The sequence below is a fragment of the Drosophila takahashii genome, chromosome 2R, assembly GCF_030179915.1.
Source record: "Drosophila takahashii strain IR98-3 E-12201 chromosome 2R, DtakHiC1v2, whole genome shotgun sequence".
Taxonomy (NCBI): Eukaryota; Metazoa; Arthropoda; class Insecta; order Diptera; family Drosophilidae; genus Drosophila; species Drosophila takahashii.
Window position 1 is genome coordinate 31,991,700 of NC_091679.1, and position 20,468 is coordinate 32,012,167.

Genomic DNA, 20,468 nt, shown 5'->3' on the forward strand with positions numbered 1-20,468 from the left:
GTGGCTGGGGGCAAAAATTAATTAATTTAAAATAAGAACTGAAATACCAAAAATATACCGTAATACAAACGGACATGTGGGTAGAGAACTTTGATAAACATATTTAACAGCTGTCAAGTGTCTGTTAATTCATCTTAAAATCCTTCAAGACTGTAAATTGATTTATTTACTATTGATTGCCAATAAACAAAACTGCTTGTTAGTAGATCTATATAAGTGGAGTTCTCACCATATTAATGCAAATCCTATTCAGCTTTTTAGTCAAGACTAGAACCCATGAACTGTTAGTTTAACAGCGATATTCCCATTGCTGTTAAAAATTCCATAGTAATAATCTTGCGCCACCCTTCTAACCTATCGATAGCCACTCAACTCGCATTCCAAACCCCCGCTTCAAACCGCCAAACCGAATTCAAATTTATATATCATAGTTTATTAGATAAATCAGTTTGTTGCTTAAACTACGTCCTCAACTTAACATACCGTATGCAATGTTTCATTTGTGTATTCGCTTGTTAGTTAATATCTAAACCTTGTCATTTGCCTGCTTTATTGTTACGATTAGAATTTAAGTTTAAATATGCGGCTACTACTGGTTCTGGGCCGAGAAATGTTCGCCAACGCCTGCAAATATGCTCAAAAAGTACAAAACTGTCGTGCGTCCAGCTGCTGGCCAATATAAATTGCGGCTTATGTAAACTATGGCCTATCAAAAGTTATTTTGATGTGTTGTTTCCATGAGGCATCGTCGTCGTGTTTCTTAGTTTGGTGGATATTAGGAAAATGTATAATGTATTTGCTTCGATATATATATATATATGTATATATAGAGATAAAAAAATAGGCTTAAAATGTTTCGTTTTAGCGTTTTGTTGTTGTTTAAATTACTTTATATTGGCAACTCTCATTACATTTGTTTATGCATATAGTTATGTAGTTGAAAAACGTTGGAACGTGCAACTATTTCGCCTTGCTGATGACAAAAAAGGTTATACACAGCACACTCAACCAATTACAATAATAGTAGTAGTAATAATTTATAGCACAATATGATATAGCAGCAGTTTGAAACTTTTTACACATGTCACAAATGATTTCTTCCATTTTCATGATTTATTTTTGCGTACATAATCGAGCTGGTGTTGGTCAGTGTTGTTCTTTGCAACAATAAGAATAAAACAAGAACAGACAGTGAGCGACATAGCTAAATTATTGACAATTTCAAATTCTAAAGTGAGGGGACAAAATGTCACATTATCAAGTTACAGTCGCCGCAAAAAGTGCATGTGCAGCCGAGGCCTAATATCGTTAGTTTTGCAATATGGAGATACATATTAATTATAGATGCGTGCATGTATGCATATAGTAACCAGCGATGCAAAGAATTAATTTAATTTAATTTACTTGGTAGGCATTTACGATAATATAATATAAATTTTGTTTTAATTGTCTTCAGCTTTGAGACATTTAGGCAAAAGTTTTGTTTTCATAGTGAATTTGTTTTGTGTTCTATAAAACGTGTTAAGCATTAGGTTGGTTGGTAATTCGTTATCATATAATCATAATAATATAAGTGTTTACTCGCTCTGAAACGCACTCCGTCAAACATCAAATAAACTAAAGAGCACATTTGGGGCAATTCTCAACACTCGTTTCGATTTCGATTTCGAAGCACAGGACAAATATTCTCTTTATCGAACTTAAATTATATATTTATATCAAAAATCCGTTGGTTTACAATAATAATAATAGTGCCATTCGGTATGCAGACATACTTGCATATGCCTATAGTTGCGGTCAAGGTATTAGCAGTGAGTTTCGCCCTCTCTGTAGCAGGATGCCAAAGGAAAACTCGGATCAAATGCTTTTTATTCGGCCGCAGCTATATATACACAAATAAATTTACATATCTAGTTTAAAGTGTCACTCAGTTGCTATGAAACGACCTCGTAATGGTATCGTAATTCGTAATGTATTGTTTTATCAAAAAACGTCAAAACGTAAAAAATGCATTCGGCTTATAGGCTTAATCTTGTGTTGTATACGTTGTTGTCTACAGAATCTATGTCCACGCTTCTTGTATATAAATATTTAAAATTTGTGTTTAGTTCCTTCTTGCTGTTATTTGCAATTGCTGATGATGCTGCCTAATCGTTATGGGGGGTGTTTGTAGTGTGTGTGTTGTGTTTTCCGCGGGGAAGGTGAAGGGGAAGCGGCGTGTGTGCGGCGTCCCTCCTTAGAAGTTATCTTATTATGAATGATATGGCGTCACATAAGTTGCTGGGAAGATTCCTTTCCTATTGCCGATCTCGCCGTTCCACCAGTTCTCGTCGGAGCGATCTGTGACGGTGATGACATCGCCGCGTCTGAAGTCCAATTCCCCGGATTCCTGTGGCACAAAATCGTACAGCGCCTGCACAAGCATCTGCAATAAGAAATCGGTGGGAGATCATGAATCCAATCTAATATTCTTGGCATCACTGTTTGTTTATAGTTCGAATGGGTGGGCGGCGGCACGCAAAAGCATGACCTCAATGTGTTACGCGAAATTTGTATTTTTAAAATGAATCCCCATGTCTTTTCCGCTGAATCGTCAGCGGAATGGACGGGCACGGCACACCCACCTCTTCAGGTATCATATCACGCAATTTGACATCCTGCGACCGGGAAACGCTCGCCGTCCGATGATATTCGACCAGTTCGTTGAGGGAGTTGAACTTGACCACCCAGAGAAAGAATTTGCTTTGGGCATCGCGCAGAACCTTGAAATGCTGAACACCATCGGGGCATCTGTGCGAAAAAATAATTAAAGACTTTAATTCTATAAAGGTTATCTCGTGAGGAAACTTACTTGACTGATAAGGAGAAATCGCCGGGACTGGATTCGCTGATGCGTATCAAAAAGGCGCCTTCGTGCTTATTTGAGAGTAACTTTTCGGCATCAGCGCGTGTGATACGTCCGTAATACCAACTGCAGAGGAAATTAAGATTAATTGAGATTTGATTTAGGGATTTCGACTTGAACTTACTCGTGATTCTTCATTTCTATGTAATTACTAGGTATGAGGCCTTCCTTTCCATCCAGCTCGGCGCGATACCAATTTGAATCATCTTCCATATTTAATATCTGTAGAATAGGGATTTATTATGACTATGTATACAATCTGATCAATAAATAAAATAATATTATTTTCCACTGTTACAGTAAAACGTTTATTTCCCTGCAAGTCTTTGAATGTTAGTTTAGTTAACCCTTGATTATGTGAATAGACATATTTTATAAGATTTTTTCTGTCCAACAATAATTTTTAAGTTCTAAAATAATGCTGGGATCTATTTAAGATCTATTTAATTGAAATTAAGATAAAAAGTTTCCATAGACTTTAAATAGGTACCTTTTATACCAAATCCTATAAGATTTAAAGCCTTTAAAATTCATTTTAAAAATTAAAATTTCCCTTCTTAAGTGTATAAATAATACACCCTAATAAAGACTGAGTTACAGATTTTAATTGCCTTCTTCTGTCAATTAAACACCAGATACAAAATGAGAAATCCGACCCCAAAATACAATGTAAGAACCTGCTTCTGCCGCTTGCATTTTAAAGGCCACACCCCTTTAATCGCCCCAGACAATGGGGATCAATCGAAACATTCTTCCGCTTTGTTTATTGGAGACTGGCCCGATTCCCCAGAGATTTCGATAAACAATTTTCAATTGTTTGTTGATTGAGAGTCCCAAAACTGTGTCAGTGCGCAATCAACGGCAGGCAATGAAGATAGGCTTACGCGCTGGGAAACATATCTACTATCTCCCCTATTCTCATATCTGTTTCTTGCGGACCGCTAAAAATAAACAAGCATTATGGCCGACATGTGATAAGAATGTTAAGTGAAACGGGGCTCTCGTCGAGTGGGCGAATTTCACTTTTGTGTATCTAATGGACTTTTTCCTAGCTGCTTTTTTGTTTGCCCATTTCGCATGCCAATGACACAACAAGTAGTCTACGTAATCGCCGACTTTTATGATTTCTGTCGATTGACAGACAAAATTAAAGTTTGCCTATCTGCAAAGGTCTCGCTGTTTGCTCAGCCACTGGGATTTCCCATATTTGAAGGTGCTCTGCGGGTTTTTTCATGAATGAATGTGTGTGTTAGCATCGACCTCCACACACCTGAGCTTAAGTTTGCTTTTTTTATCCAAGGAACTCTTCCCACAAGCACGCAAAGGTCAGGATTAAGCAAGAGTAACACCCTACACCTTCCCGATAGGTAAAATAGGCCTTAGGTAAATACATTGCTATCTCTATGTATTTCTTTCATTTTTCGCCAACGGATTTTTCCTTGAGTAATTGAGTTATTTGGCAGGTTTGTTGTTGTTTTCCAATAACGTTCGTTCGTCAAGTCGGAATAATGGAATGACATTCAAATGAGTCACTAAACCCCCTGGTGATACTGTGTATTTAAGGGGTTGTTGGGTTCCCGAAGTTTATAGAAGTTCTGCGTCATCGCGTAATTTTCTCATTAATGTTTCATCGACATTGTCATATTTATAATTGGGCGGGGAAATTCAAGGGGTTGACTATTAAAAAGTGGTTACTAATAAGAACTGCAAAGTCTAACTTATCTCGTCTAATAAATTAACGACATTCATCGATTTTCTACTAATTAAAAGAAAAACAAAATTCTTTTTTTTATAAACAGTACATAATACAACTTTAGAAATAATATTATATGAAAATTCCCAAGTAAAAGATATCCCAAAGTCGTGTCAATCCCAAGTTTTTGGTTAAATTTTCGCACGTCAAATGGTGAGAGGGATTCGTGGGGGATTGGGGGTGTCAAAGTCGATTCCAGCTTATGTAAAACTCAATTATTGTTCTCACTGTTGGCAGTGGCAGTGGGATTTGCCCGCTCAGCTGGATCTGCCCCGACTAATTGGCATAGCTCCATAGTTCTTACCACCTCCTATAGCCGATCCCACCCGCATCTGTCACCCAGACATTGTTCATCGTATGTTTATTTATTTTTAGCTTGTTTCATTCATTGAAAACAGTCCGCCGAGAAATTCATTTCCACGGATTCGTCGTCTATTACAGAAAGTTTTCTCGCGGCCCTACACATTGAAAATTTGGAGGGGGAAATTGTGAACTCATGATGATGCTTTCTAGAAAAATTTAAAATGTATTTATTACTTTTTATAATATCATTCCCCAACTCAAAAGAAATTAGAACTTACTATAGTGCACTGTTTCAAGGCTTAATAGTTTTTTTTTCAGTGCAGGGAATGTGCCTGGCTGTTGGATAATGCATAAATATTTCGCGGCGCTCTCGGAAAGCTGGCACGTAGTGGCCATGATTGTTATTATCAATTGTTTATTCTCGTATGTTTATGTAATTACTAGAGAAAAATTCTATTGTAGTTTCGGGTTCTACGCTGAAAAGTGTCAAAGCGACACGAACGTTCACTTTTCGTTGTTTTAGCGACAAGCGAAAGTTGAACTTGGAATCTCAGTTCGTGTTTTCGTTATGATAAACCAAAGCCGTTAGAATTCGAGGAATAGTTCCCAGAAAATGTAGGTATCTCGAAATATCCAATAAATGAAATACGCTGTTTGAAAACCAGTTTGTGAAAAGAAACCGAATGAAATGCTCGATGATTCACGACTTAAGTCCTCTATCGCTGTGTCTGTGTGTTTGGTGGATTGGGAATCTTTTCAGATAAGGCCATCGAGAGTGACTAAGCAGCAGGGGCAAACAAATGCGTTCGAAATTCGAATTGGTGCGATTATCTCATACATATCTCTGGATGCCTCTATCCCCGACCTGTGGTAGCCGACCAGGCAGTTGGGTTAAACGAACTGCCCCTATCAGTGGGATTGTTTACCGAGTGATAAGCCCCGGACGGACTGGGGAGGAAGTTCCTTGAGAGCTCTTCGTAGACGTAGAAGACCCTCTAATGGACGAGAGCAACGCACACACTTGACCTTCGGGGAGCGATAAAGAAGCTTCTTCGGCGAGTCATTGACACCATCAATCAGCAGCCGCAAAAGCAACAGCAGCAGCAGCAGCACAGCATATGGAAAAAATGCAAAAAGGGAAAAAACCTGCCACAGGCCTGGGTTCCTGCTGTGACTAACCTACGACAAGGTAGACACACGGCAACGAAAATCAGCTTACAGCGCGCCCTGGCAACAAGAAACCGGAAAATTCGCCAGCCAAAACAAAGGGTTTGGCCTAGGACAGCCAACACAAACACCTGGAAGGAAGGCGACTGCGAAAAAGATCGAATCGCAGCCTGGCAGCAGCCTTTTCTTTGCCAAGAAAATAAAACCAAACGGGCTCAGATCGGATGTGCCCACAAAAGCTCCGCAAAGGCTAAAATGGCAGAGGAAAATGATATCACTTAGGTCCGGTTTTTGGTCCGGAAAAAAGTAGGCTTTAAACCTAGAAAACCTTTGATTTTTAGTAAATTAAAAAAAATAGTTTAAGTTTTACAGTGAAAAAAGATATAATCTGGTGCTGAAAGCTTTATAACTACTAAGTATAATATCGTTACTGCAAACTAAAAAAAAAAATTCAAAGATCGTGAAAATGAATTAGCAAATATATACTAATGCCATACCAATAACAATAGAATTTTTTTGACTCATCTTATTTTTGATAAATTGTTAATTAAAAAAAAAAACAAGTAATCAAATATTTTTACAATATTGAGCATATAACAACAAGTAGGGCATTCTTCGCTTCGGCAATCCAAGGTTTATGTAAATATAATTTAAATTTATATAAATTCCCATACTATATACATTTTTGATATTTTATAGAGGCGGAAATGTCTCCCTTCTGCACTGCAAGCAAATGACAGGGAAATCGAGTATTAAAATTGTATTAGAACTTGTTGATAACAAGGGGTAATGGGTTAATGGGTTTTGAAATAGGTTTATAGCTTCTTATCTTGTGGATAACGAAAAGAGTGGTAATACTTCTGCATGTCTGTCAAATGGGTTTTCCCGGTTCTGTGAGAGTATTTGAGTTAGGGTGAGTCACTAAGCGTAATCCTTTCGTGTTGTCTTCTCCGGATGCACCTTTTGAACCGCTTTTGCCAGCTTTTACGAGTATGTGCCACCACTCCCGTTCGTCGGGATTTATGTAGTAACGAAATCCGTCTGGAGCCAGGGATGTGGGTTAAGGCAACGACCTGGACAACTGCATCGCTGCGGATTATGCATGCAGGTCCTGCCCCGCCCCCTAGCAGTCTACAGTCTATGAATAAATCCAGATATTATGATTGGGGGAAGTACTCACCTTTAGGATCTGAGTTTTGCGAAAACTCAGCTCGTCGTCGGCCGTCGCAGAGAAATCGTGTTTGGCAATCGCTTCCATTTTGTGTTTTTTACTGCTGCCGCTGATTTGTGCGCAATTACAAAACGCCTTTGGAGTTTATTTTAAATTTAGTGTAGTTATAGTTTTGGATTTAGTTTTATCAGCCTTGATGCACCACACACACACAGACACAGGCACTCGCACTGCACAGCATACACGGGCAGGTTGGAATTCTCTCCTCGCGTTCCGCTCTCTCTCTCTCACTCACTGCTCACTAATGCTGTGGAAATGGAAACGAATCCGTGATTAGTTGGCGCACATTCTTATATAAACAATAAATCATGGATATTCGGCAGCGCGCCTTTCTGGTTAATAATAATATATTTCTCGGGCGAAGCGAGAAAAAGCGATTAAAAATACACCGACGACGACGACATGCCCAGGCGGAGCAGCAACAGAGAATGAGCCGCTCTCTCGCTCGCTCTCCCGTCGCCTGCTCGTGCGTGCGTGTGTGAGCCTGGCAGCGTTGCCAGCAGCTTGCAATTTGTAAATTCGGGGAAAAGCAGGTACCGCAAAAGCAATTAAGCGTTAACCAGCTATAGCCTGTGTTCTACGATTTTCTATATTGCAAATGATCCTCAATGCCCGCCCCAGGCCATAAATATAATTCGATAATCTAGGGCGTGGGTGCTTGCTGTTGGCAATGCCGCCGCGGTGACGTTGTTGTTTGTTTTATTTTTTGTAACCCCAATAAACACACACACTCGCACGCGCGGCGCTTGTATTTATATATGTACAAGCAAGTTTCGGCGAACTATTTTGGGCTTATTGCATTTGCAAACAGGCCGCTTGGCTCACTATTATAAAGGCTGGGGCGGCTGCAAGCTTAGGCGACACTAATTAGGCGCGGGAGCGGTTTTATTAACATATTACTAGAGCTAAATTTGTAATTCACGCCTAGCCAGTATTTTTATTCTTTTCTAGTATTTTTTTTAGCCGAAATCGAAGAAGAAGAGGTGTATCGATAGGTTCGGACTATCGACGCTCCTGAACTCGAAGAAGAAGAGGTGTATCGATAGGTTTGTTCAAAAGACGCCTCCGGAAATCGAAAATTTTTAAATTGAAAAAGTAAAGAAAATTTGGAAGGGAAAAGCCGTGAGATGCGTTCAGTTCTTGCGAGCAGCAGCCATTAGCCCAACAGCAGTGTTAGCCAAGTGGTACAACGTGCCTGAAGCAAATTTGAAAACACAAAATAAGAGACGCTTTGCCGGAAAACTCAGCATTACCATTAAATTCCAACAGGACACTTAATTTGCAGTCGTCGCCATGCAGCGTCACAAGGAACTGTACAAGGAGCAGTCGCTGGTGCTGAGCCCGCGCAACCACTGCCAGGAGAACCGGGAACGTTTGCAGGCGGCGCGCGCCAAAAAGCGGGAGGATTGCTTTCACCAGAACCGCATAATCAGCGTGAGTCCCACTCCGGTCAAGGCGAAGACTTTCCAAGAGCCTGTGGCCCAGGAGAATGTGGTGCCCAAGGTGGAGGTCCAGGAGCAGCCGAAGGAGTCCGTGGATCCGCCGGGCCCATCCAATCCTAAAGCCCCCCGCCAGACGGCGTTCCTCAAGCGCTACATGGAATGGAAGGTCGCCAAGAACAAGGAGCACAAGCAGCGGGAGCAGACGCGTCGTGGGGCGGCCATCAGTGCTCCGCCCGTCAATCAATCGAAGGCTTTTCCCAAATCCCAAACCTTTCGGGTTCCCGACAACCTGGCTCCCACCAAGCAGAAAGGCGATGCTGCCGCCGTTTTTCAGCCGTCCAAACGTGCCTCGCTCTACGTGATTGCCAATTCCATTGGCAGGGTCAAAGGAAAAGCCCCCGAAGCCATCAAGCCACCCACAGTTACTTCTTTGGTAACGAAGCCAATGACTCAAGCTGCTCCAACGGCCAAAGCAACGCCTGCAGCAACCAAACAAGCAACAAAACCCATGACTGCCGCTTTGGCGAGACAGAAGGCAACTCCTTCGGCAAAACCAAGTGTAGCAGTATCTCGTACTACCACCAATCCGGTGGCTTTGGCCAGGCAAAAGGCAGCTGCGCGACCCCTAACCACTGGTACGAATCTCAGGACCAGGCTGCCAGCAACTGAGACCAAGAAGGCAACTACAGTTCCCAAATCTTCGGCTGCAACGCTCAACAAAGTGAAAGCGGACACCGCGCGGCCACAGGGAAGATTTCCCGCCTCTGCAGTGCCAAGGGTGGCTAGACTGGCCAATGTGAAGTCTCAGCCGTTCGAGAAACCCTCGGGAAGTAGAGCACCAGGTCGGGCGAACGTGGTAAAGCCGCTGTCCATTCGTGGCGGAGGTGGGGCCGTTGGAAAATTCAAGGACTCGGAGGGAGTGGCCAACAAGGCTGTAAGTCATGCCCAGCGAATGAAGGCCAACAAGCAGAAGAGCCAGTATACGAAGCTCCAGGACAACGTCCGAAAGCTGCCGCAGCTCAAGGCCGAGTTGCTGCAGGCAGCGGCCTTCCTGGATATACCGCCCCTCACGCCGCTGGAGGAGATCCACAATCCCTTCCTCGACCAGGCCACATCCACGCAGTGCAGGTCCAACAATACCAGCGGCAGTCTTCTGGATGCCTTTGGCGACGACAACTTGCCGAGCCCAGTGGCACCGGCCAAAAGTGGAGATAGTACGGTCAAGAGGCAACTGCTGCCGGCGGATAAGGCTGAGGTTCCAGTTTCGGTGGCCAAGAAAAAGTTTGACTTCTCGCGTTACTCCGTGGCCAATTCGCCGGCGGAGGACTCTCTGATCTTGGATCCCCAGCAGTCGACAAGTGAGTACGCATGTATTTCTCCGCCAGCCGCAATCTCATGTTTCCTTCCAGTTAAAGAAAAAGAACTCGAAGGGGATGCTACCCTAATGCCCGAAGTGGAGAAGACACCGCCACGCCGCGAGTCCAATGGGATGCCCAACTATCTCAGCCCCTTTGTGAGCGTCTCGCGCGGGAAGGTGAACTCGCGCTGCGAGAAGGAGAAGCGGAACAGCTTCTACCTGCCCGACGAGGAGTCGCCGCTGGAGGTTCGCCGTGCCGTCGAATCTGTTCTCTATTTCCGGCTGCAGCTGAGCAACGAGATTGCGCGCCTCAATGGCCTCTGCAGCGAATGGGAGGCGCACAGCAAGGAGAACGAGGCTCGTTTGCAGGAAACGGGCGGCATTGACATGATCAACGTGACCATCGGCCAGACGCGCCTCTTAACCACCAAGAAGATGATGCAGTTTAGCGGCCTGATCGATCGCTGCGAGGCGGGCGCCACAGGCAAGAATCGCAGGGCAAACGACGGCAGTGAGGACACGAAACCGGTGCAGACGGAGGATCTGGAGGGCTGGTGGGACATGTTGCGCCTGCAGAGCGAGAATGTGGACAAGCGCTTCGCGAATCTGCAGCGTTGGAAGGACAACGACTGGCTCGATCCGGATGCAGTGGCCGAAGAGCCCAAGCAGCCAAAGCCGAAACCTAAGACGGATCGCACCACGAAGATCAAGTCAAAGGCCAAGCCCACCAGCAATCTGAAGCAGTTTCTCCGCAAAGCGCATGCCAATATGAAGAAGGTAAAGGTGGAGGATCCGTCGATGATGGAAGATGGTGCTCCTTCGTCATCCACGCGTGTGGGTTCGCCTCGGGTGATTGTGGTCCGTAATCGCAGGTCCTTCTCTCCTGCCCGCACCGTTCTCCGCATGTCCAGTGGCGAGGGACGGCCATCCATTGCGCCAAATGCGCTTCTGAAATCCGCGATTCTGGCGGCCGCTGAGCAGAATGCTGCCAAGACGCCGCCGACCAAGCCGCGTGCCTCCATCCTAAAAACGCCCGGCACCAGCAAACGCCAGAGTCGTGGCGTCCTGTTCAGCGCCAAGAAAAGCGTGCGTCGCTTCCAGTTCACCTACGAGGAGGGCAACATCAGCAACGACGAGACGGTGGGCGCCGACAAGCTGGAAGACTGCGAGGAGGACATGTCGCTGGAGGCGTCCTCGGAGCGTCGGTCCATGGACCAGGATCCCGGGTCAGCGGGTCAGGCCAATGGGCAAACCCCTCGGGCTTACACGCTGCGCAACCGACGAGTGAATCTGCGTCCCTCTTCGGAATTCATGTAGTTTTGTGTTGGGTAGAATTGTTTATATTTGTATTCATTAGTTTAATGTTTAAGTACGGAATGCCATTAAGTGTTAATTGTTCAGGATGTTATAACTTTCATTTGGCATTTTGAATATTCTATGTTTATGTTTTGTGAAAATTTAATCATCTTAAATTTAATAAATTATATTGATATCTATTAAACAGTGAAGAAAATAAAAAGATTACGAATTTAATAGGTTTGTTTGGTGTCAGTCCTCTAGGGTTTCCTTTTTATAATTCTTCTAATTTATATTCACACAATATAGCAAGTATTCGGCTCGATTTAAGATTACGAATTAAATATATGTTTGCTTGCAGTCAATATTCTAGTGTTTCGTTTTTATAAATCTTCAAATTTATATTCACACAATAGAGAAAGTAAACAGATCGATTTAACTATAAATTTGCAGCAAGTTCTGTAATTAAATTTTCAAATATTTTTGAAAGTCAAAACATTTGGTTGATGTCTGTGCTAAGACGTTATTCGAGTCATTCTCCATGACGCCATTCGATCATCTAGTATTTTTCAGCTATTTTCAGTATTATTCGAGCACATTTTAGTATATTTATGCCCGTGCCGTGGTATTCTTTAACGGTTTCGCAACGGTCCACTCCGATTCATAAACGAAATAGAAGTTCACTCGACGGCAATTTAAATTTAATTTTGAATTTGCTGTTGCATTCGATTGTAAATACGCGCTGATAAGGCCGCCAAATGAAAGTGCAAATAGCAGTGATATCGCGCCGCGCATCTCACCGCAGTGACTAATAACCTCTCCACTGTTTCGTTCGCCCGCGACGCCCTTCGAGTTCAACGCATTCATATTTCCGAGTGCAGATTTTCTTTTTGCTTTGCCCGCAGTGACCGCGCACTGCAATCAAATTAGGGGCAAATATCCGCTTCTCGAGCCGCTCCAGCACACGACACGCAGCAAGGACATAACATGGACACCAGTGGCGGCAATTTGGGTGAGGACCTGGTCATTTCGTATTTCAAATTGAATTTTCAACCTCTGGTACAGCGTGTACTCGCCATGGCAGTTGGTCGTCCGCTGGCGCGCAAATTGTTCCCCTCGATTTGTGACCCCCCTGCGCATATTTACACTTTTGCAACGCCACAGTCAGGCGGATTTACATATCGTTGTTGCCCCTCGATTTGAAAATCCTTGGCGATCGCCCAGAACTTTGATTTTTCATAAGTTTTTGCACTCTGCTGACGAAACGAAAAGTGCTTTTAACGATCTGGGAACATCCTATAAGGCAGTGATGCCAGATTGGTTGTTACACATATGGACATGTGTTTGTTTGTATTGGTGTTTTAGTGGGGTACAGTCTTGGGGGCAATTGTTGTTTGCCCATAAAAATTGTAGAAACATACAATTGAGGTAATGTCAGGCCACAACATTTAATCATGGCGTTGAGAAAAAGTCTCATCAAGCCTATTACCTATGAGGGGCTGGTTAGGTGGGTGATAAATGGGTGTCAAAAAACGCGCACAAAATAATAACGTCGACAAGGGCTGCCACCCCTTTCAAAAGTCTTATGCAAAATAAGCAGGCTATCAATGTGTAATTTTATTTTTAAATAGCTAAGAATTGTTATTAGATTTAAGTTTAGTGATCCATTTTTAAGAAATATTCAAAACTAAAACCTTTTTTGGTACAAAATATATAAATAAAATGAAATAATCGTAATCGATATCTGATGGCTATCGGAAAAACCCACCGTAGTGGCAGCTCTGGCGTACAGCACATTTCAGGGTTTACGCAATTTCTCGGCCATAAGATTTTCCTCGACCCGTGAAAAGGCCTTTTGCCCCCTGCCAGGACAGCTAAATCTTCACCTGTAAGTGCAGTTGGTGTTCCCTTATTCAAAGCGCCCATCCTAACCCGACTCTCCAGTTAGAAGCGCTCAGAGGAAGCCCAGAACCATGTCACATGCATTTGCCGCCGTCGTCTGCCGGTCCGCCGGATCGATGTCTTTGGCCCTGCGCTGCAGCCGGCGGGCCATGAGCTCCGCGAGAATGCTGCGCCTGGCGGGCGCCACTGCCTCCAGCACTGCCTGCAAGGATTGGCAGCGCAACGGACTGCTGTCTGCCCCCCGGACGGGCAACATGCAGCAGTACCTGCGCCAGTATGCCAACGAGAAGAAGGTCTTCGAGCGAACCAAGCCCCATTGCAATGTCGGCACCATCGGCCATGTGGATCACGGCAAAACGACGCTGACGGCGGCCATCACCAAGGTCCTGGCCGACAAGCAGCTGGCCGAGAGCAAGAAGTACAACGAGATCGACAATGCGCCCGAGGAGAAGGCGCGCGGCATCACCATCAATGTGGCCCACGTGGAGTACCAGACGGAGACGCGGCACTACGGCCACACGGACTGCCCCGGGCATGCGGACTACATCAAGAACATGATCACCGGCACCGCCCAGATGGACGGCGCCATTCTCGTGGTGGCCGCCACCGATGGCGCCATGCCCCAGACCCGCGAGCACATGCTGCTGGCCAAGCAGATCGGCATCGATCACATCGTTGTGTTCATCAACAAGGTGGACGCCGCCGATCAGGAGATGGTCGATCTGGTGGAGATGGAGATCCGGGAGCTGCTCACCGAGATGGGTTACGATGGCGACAAGATTCCCGTGGTGAAGGGCTCGGCGCTGTGCGCCCTGGAGGACAAGAGCCCCGAGATCGGCAAGGAGGCGATCCTTCAGCTGCTGCAGGAGGTGGATAGCTTCATTCCCACGCCGGTGCGCGAGCTGGACAAGCCGTTCCTGCTGCCGGTGGAGAATGTTTACTCGATTCCCGGACGTGGCACGGTCGTCACGGGCCGACTGGAGCGCGGAGTAGTCAAGAAGGGCATGGAGTGCGAGTTCGTGGGCTACAACAAGGTGCTCAAGTCGACGGTCACGGGCGTTGAGATGTTCCATCAGATTCTGGAGGAGGCCCAGGCCGGCGATCAGCTGGGAGCGCTGGTGCGAGGCGTTAAGCGGGATGACATCAAGCGCGGCATGGTCATGTGCAAGCCGGGCAGTGTGAAGGCTCTCGATCAGCTGGAGGCCCAGGTGTACATCCTGTCCAAGGAGGAGGGCGGCCGGACCAAGCCCTTCATGTCCTTCATCCAACTGCAGATGTTCTCGCGCACCTGGGATTGCGCCGTTCAGGTGCAGATCCCCGACAAGGAGATGGTCATGCCCGGCGAGGACACCAAGCTCATCCTGCGCCTCATCCGGCCCATGGTCTTGGAGCAGGGACAGCGCTTCACGCTGCGCGACGGAAACCTGACCCTGGGCACCGGCGTCGTCACCAACACCATGCCCGCCCTGACTGAATCGCAGCGATCCGAGCTGACGGAGGGCAAGAAGGCGCGCGAGAAGAAGGCCGAGGGCAAGAAGTAGAGCTCTGGATCGCCGTCAGTCATTAACTAAAATCATATTCTTAAGCGATTTTTATGCATATTGTATAAGTTGTTGGCGCTCCAATCCCAGTCGAGTAAAATAAAAACACAAACCCCTAAAGAGAAGCTGTAATTACGAATATCAGGGAGAGAACTTTAAGATCATTGGAACATTTTGAAATACTTTTTATTATTAGGTAGAACAAAAGAAGTGCTAGTTTCTTATAAAAATATTAAGTATTTCTTTATGCAAAAAGTATATTAACCAGCTGCTTTAGTTTGCTATATTTTGGTTAAAATAAACCTGTAATTTTATATTAATTGCTCTCTCAATTAGTTTACAAATTAGGCGCCTGTTATCGCTAGTAGGCATCGATGACATCGCAAAATCGATAAATAACCGAAATCGATAAAACCTTGAGCAGCTGATGATAAAGAACATTTTGAAATTGAATTGAAAATTGACAAAAATGAGTACTTACCGCGTAGACTACTTGTCGGGTATATTTAAGCAGCACAAACTTGAGTTCGCCATGTGAATAATACCCATTTCTGCCCGCAGATTCCCTGGACGACACGGAACCGCTGCCCGAACTGAGTTTCGAAGACTTTTTGGAGCCAACGTCGGACAAGAGCTCCCAACACATGGAAGTCGATGCCCTGGACTCGGATGACGACGATGGCGACGGCGACGAGCTGCCCGATCCGGCCAACGATTCCCTGAACACGCCGCAGTTCAAGAGGAACGTAGTGCAGATACTGGACGACAAACGGTTGCCCACCTCCGGAGTGACCGTTTTAAAGTCGCACGCCATCAAAGTGGTGACTGCCGGAGTTCCCTCGCCGGCCAAGCCGCAGATTACGGACGTTAAGATCCTGAACAAACTGAAACCGATAGCCAGCAATACCCTCAAGATCGGCAGCACCACCATCGCCACCACATCCACGCCGGGCACCATCACCAAGACCCTGAGCAACTTGACGCAGATCAAGACAAAGGATGGCCAGGTAATCTTTGTCCAGAAGTCGGTACCTGCAACACAAAGCAGCAACACGGTGGCCGGGTCACCGGGCGGAGGAATACGACGTCTCGTTGCGCCGCAAGGCATCCAAAAGGCTGTCCTCTCCAAGGGCGTCACCTTGGCGAGCACGGGCCTCGTCAAGGCGGCTGTGCCGGGCAAGGCGGGCCCCGCCACCACAGCCATCACCATCAAGGGCCTCACACCGCTGGCCGGAGGCAGTGCCAAGGCGGCGTCGCCCGGCACCGCGACCAACACATCCACGCCCCTGGCACAGCCCACCAAAATCCAGGTGGTGCGCACGGCCGACGGCAAGATCATCAAGATCAATCAGGCTGGTTCCTCGCTGCTGCTGAATGCCAAACAGCCGGGAGCTCCAACTCCAGTCACCCCGGGAAGCTCTTCCGCCAATACGGTCAAGCTATCGCCCTCCACGGGAAATGTGGTGCTAGGCAAATCCGTTGGACAACTAGTGGTTAAGACGGCAGCTCCCGCAAAGCAGGTTTCAAACACAACGGGAAATACACCCACAAACACAACACCTGGAAAAATGTTGGTTCAAAGCGGTGGCAAACAGATTCTGGTGCCCAACAAAAACATTATCAAACTGTCGCCGAATGCTGGGGCCACCAGTTCTTTAACCTCGACGGCTGGCGGACAGACAGCTTCTCCCACGAGCGGATTGCATGCCATCCAGCTGCCTGGCAAGGCAGGAGTGCAATATGTACGCGTGCTGACCAACAATAAGAGTTCCGCCGGAACGAGTGCAACAGGGACGATGCCCAAGACCATGCAAGCCCACAAGATCACTGTGGTGCGGTCTACAGCTGCCGGTGCTGCAGCTCCTAGCTCGGCTGCCACATCTACTCCAGCAACCGGAGCAGCAGCAGCAGCGCCTGCAACAACAGCATCGCCAAAGGCAAACGTTTCCATGGGCAGCACTAACAAGATTGTAATGCGCACAACAGGCGGCAGCATTGTGCCGTTGCCCTCTATGCAGACATTGGTTTCCAAGGTGGGTATTGCAGTGCTTATGCCTATCTTACACTCTTTTAACCGCATTCACCTCTTTGCAGCGTGCGTTGGGCACTAGCACCACCGCTCCCAAGCCAGCCAGTGCGGTTCAGAGTAGCGTCAGTCCCACCGGCAGCCAGGAGTCGCCACGCAAACATCGGCTAACTGATCTCAACGCGCAGCTGAAGCACTTAGCCTCCGCCAGCAGTGATGCCAGCGACAGTAGCGATGCGGGTCCGGAGGCCAAGAAGCCGCGATACGTGATCGCCATGCAGCAAGGAGCACAACAGGCTACGCAGCCAGCTCAAAAGGTTATCAATAGACCAGCGAACGTGCAGCGTGTGGTGGCGGGCAACGCCAGTCCCAGTGCCCCTAAGAAAATCTACAACTTTGTCAAATCGACGGGAACCAATGGGGTCAAGTACATGATCTGCAATTCGGGTGTGCCCCAATCATCGACCAGTGCCATGCGACGAGGATACACCGGCTATGTGGACAACAAGTTGCGGCGAACGCTCTCCATTTCCTCGCAGCAGCATCGCTTCAAGCAGATGAGTCCCCAGCAGCAGACAAAGCATCTGCAACTGCAGGCGCAGGCCAAGCAAAGGATTAGACAGCAGCAGCTGCAGACTCAACCGCAATCCGTGTCGATCAAGGTGGAACCAAAGCTGCCAACGCAGCCTGCAATCCAGAAGCCCACCGCTCCCGCAAAGCCGCTATTCGACATCCTCAAGCCTCCGGCAGCAGGGGCTGCGCCCGCTGGCGATGCGCTGGGCGGCATGACCTCGCGACGGAAGCACTGCAACTGCAGCAAGTCGCAGTGTCTGAAGCTCTACTGCGATTGCTTTGCCAACGGCGAGTTCTGCCAGGATTGTACCTGCAAGGATTGCTTCAACAATCTGGACTACGAAGTGGAGCGGGAGCGAGCCATTCGGAGTTGCCTCGACCGCAATCCAAGCGCCTTCAAGTGGGTTTTATTGCTCTATAAATATATTTAACTTCTGTGCTATAACCATTCTTTCCTTTCCTTTCCCAACAGACCCAAAATTACGGCGCCCAATTCAGGCGACATGCGTCTGCATAACAAAGGCTGCAATTGCAAAAGATCCGGCTGTCTCAAGAACTATTGCGAGTGCTACGAGGCAAAGATTCCCTGCACCAGCATATGTAAATGCGTGGGTAAGTAGAAAAAAACGATATTTAACTCTGATTTAACTAACTGAAACTCCTACATATTGCAGGTTGTCGGAACATGGAAGACCGTCCGGATGTGGATATGGACTCGTTGGACGGCTTGATCGGAACGAAGGGTGCCAAAAAGGACAAAGCGAACGACAAGCACTCGCACGAGAATCGCGCAAATATGTATTTTACGGACGATGTCATCGAGGCGACCATCATGTGCATGATATCGCGGATCGTGATGCACGAGAAACAGAATATGCCGGTCGAGGACACGGAGCGCGAAGTGATGGAGGAACTGGGCGAAAGCCTAAACCAGATCATAACCTTTGCCAAGGAAAAGCACGACACTTCTCAGCTGGACGAGTCCAAGGCAAATTCTTAGGACCGCAATTTTAGTCACACATGAATTAGTTTTTAAGTTCAAAGCGCTCTTGACCTTTTCTTCTACTCTATTCTATTTTTGGCTTTCTAAAAGTTGACCTTAAAGTAAAGTGTACAATTTTAAAATAATCTAAACACAAAATGTATATACCATACATAGCAAATTTCAGACATAAGACGATTTTATTTTGAAGCGGCAATGGCTCGCGCTTTTAAACTTGAAATGATTGTGTTATAAACTTTTCCTTGAATTGGATGTAAATAATATAGACACCGAATAAAGTTTAATGTCCCTTAAACACTAATTAAAAGACGGGTAGTGTTTTGTAGCTTGTTTATTCACCAACAACTTCAGTTACATATTTGTATTTTGCATTTGCATTGTTTCAAATTTATATGATGGGCGAGTATATTAAACTCAACGCAATTTCGTTTGTTTTTCCGATATCGGTATCAGCTTAGTTAGCAATATCTCTATGAAATAAACATATGTCAAATGACTAGTGTATAGGTAATACATATTTTAGTTGAGTGTATAGATAGTTGGTATTTTAGTTTCGAATACAAATATATTTAGTATAGCTAGTGTAGTATATTCTACTTGGTCATCATTATTCTATATAAATAGTATATACGAATGTTTGTGTTCTGGTTTCTCCCGGTTCTCACCCTATAAACATGGCATGGCATGACATGAGTACACATACTTCCAAGGTTTGAGTAAAAATGTGATAATCGTTTAAGGACTATAGTATATTATTATAGTGTTATGCTAATAATGCCCTGCTATTCATATTTAATACTCTGCTTTATTTTGACTAATATGCTCGCGCTAAACTATAGGTTTTGTTTGCGGTCATTCGAATACGAACTTCTGACAGAGAGTATGTGTGTGCGGTTATCTTAGTTAGCAAATACATACAGTAAACGTTAAGAATATCGAGTTAAGAATAGTTTTGAATATTTTAATACTGTGCACAAAACGCATTGGTTAGCTGCTTTAGCATTGTTGTTTGTTTGACCCCATACCAGCTTTTTTTGGATTGTTAATTTCATAACACTTATGCAACATTTGAACATAGCTAGGCAACAATAACGACTTGGTTAGGAATAATATTATTGAGTATTGAGTATGCTGCACTATTCAGTTAGAAGCTATATTGTCTAATTCACACGTTTATATGGAATGCTAGGCCCCCGGAAGGGGGGCTGAAGCATAAACTTACGCAACAACTATATGAAAACCGAACAAAACCTTTTGCTAAATATCATATGTACTTCGGAGTTGCATACCCTGTACAATGTCTTTGTACTACATATGTTTGTGGCTATAATATGCAATTTTTCGAAGAGTCCCTTAGTTATAAAACGCGTGTTGCATGATTGAATTCGGCAATTCTTCAAAGCGTGAAAAGTCATAACGAACACAACGTAGAATCTCTCGTGTGCTATGAATGGATCTAGATTATTATTTGAGTAGTTAAATTTTCACAACAATGGAACAACGATGATAATCAGCAAGTATTTCAGCTATTCGTATATACAGTTTTTCAATATAACCTCATTGTATACCTGCGATTAACTACATTTTGTTGGCCTTCTCGTGCCTCTTTCGACCATTACAGAGTTATCTTCCTTTACAATACTTTTGAATAGGATTGTTTTGGGGCATACGCGTCCAAAATAGTGATTTTTATGACCCAATAAATAGGGAATTTGTGCTTTAAAGAGGATTTTACATGATGCATTCGATCACAACGCTAAAAGTCACTTGCAGCCATTCAAGTGCCTTGCGGAAATATCCTAACGATCCTAAGTTGATCTGGTTAAGTGGGGAACAAAGTCGGTAATACTTATGAGGAAAGGTCCTAAACTTTGGGTGGGAAGAGTAGAAACTGCAAGCAGTCATATTAGCTTTATTTAAAGATGGAAACACACTCAATTTAGCGACTTTATTCTCTACTGGGTAAGTT

At 45.3% G+C, this 20,468-nt stretch overlaps 4 protein-coding genes across 6 annotated transcripts; 3 read left to right on the forward strand and 1 right to left on the reverse strand.

Moving 5' to 3' along the window:
- Window positions 1–411: 411 nt before the first annotated feature.
- Window positions 412–8,328, reverse strand: drk (growth factor receptor-bound protein 2 drk). 2 transcript variants are annotated; one of them, XM_017145530.3, is made up of 6 exons: window positions 8,185–8,328; window positions 7,309–7,606; window positions 3,030–3,127; window positions 2,852–2,971; window positions 2,625–2,790; window positions 412–2,425 (listed from the first exon to the last, which is right to left on the reverse strand). In XM_017145530.3, exons 2-6 carry the CDS (start codon window positions 7,384–7,386, stop codon window positions 2,252–2,254), a joined length of 636 nt encoding a protein of 211 aa, XP_017001019.1. In that variant the 5' UTR covers window positions 7,387–7,606; window positions 8,185–8,328; the 3' UTR covers window positions 412–2,251. The 2 variants fall into 2 exon arrangements, with proteins under 2 accessions (XP_017001019.1, XP_017001020.1); XM_017145531.3 differs by having other exon boundaries at window positions 8,260–8,306.
- Window positions 8,329–8,392: 64 nt separating this feature from the next.
- mars lies at window positions 8,393–11,691 on the forward strand. Its single transcript, XM_017145520.3, has 2 exons — window positions 8,393–10,159; window positions 10,211–11,691. The coding sequence occupies exons 1-2, from the start codon at window positions 8,653–8,655 to the stop codon at window positions 11,473–11,475; spliced, it is 2,772 nt and encodes a 923-aa protein (XP_017001009.3). The 5' UTR covers window positions 8,393–8,652; the 3' UTR covers window positions 11,476–11,691.
- Window positions 11,692–12,102: 411 nt separating this feature from the next.
- On the forward strand, window positions 12,103–18,806 carry mip120 (Myb-interacting protein 120). Of its 2 annotated transcripts, none has more exons than XM_017145519.3 (5): window positions 12,103–12,466; window positions 15,459–16,930; window positions 16,992–17,896; window positions 17,969–18,108; window positions 18,171–18,806. In XM_017145519.3, the coding sequence occupies exons 1-5, from the start codon at window positions 12,442–12,444 to the stop codon at window positions 18,494–18,496; spliced, it is 2,868 nt and encodes a 955-aa protein (XP_017001008.3). In that variant the 5' UTR covers window positions 12,103–12,441; the 3' UTR covers window positions 18,497–18,806. The 2 variants fall into 2 exon arrangements, with proteins under 2 accessions (XP_017001008.3, XP_070068485.1); XM_070212384.1 differs by lacking the exon at window positions 12,103–12,466 and adding an exon at window positions 15,287–15,397.
- Window positions 13,228–15,022, forward strand: mEFTu1 (mitochondrial translation elongation factor Tu 1). Its single transcript, XM_017145528.3, has 2 exons — window positions 13,228–13,342; window positions 13,399–15,022. The coding sequence occupies exon 2, from the start codon at window positions 13,428–13,430 to the stop codon at window positions 14,895–14,897; it is 1,470 nt and encodes a 489-aa protein (XP_017001017.1). The 5' UTR covers window positions 13,228–13,342; window positions 13,399–13,427; the 3' UTR covers window positions 14,898–15,022.
- Window positions 18,807–20,468: the final 1,662 nt, after the last annotated feature.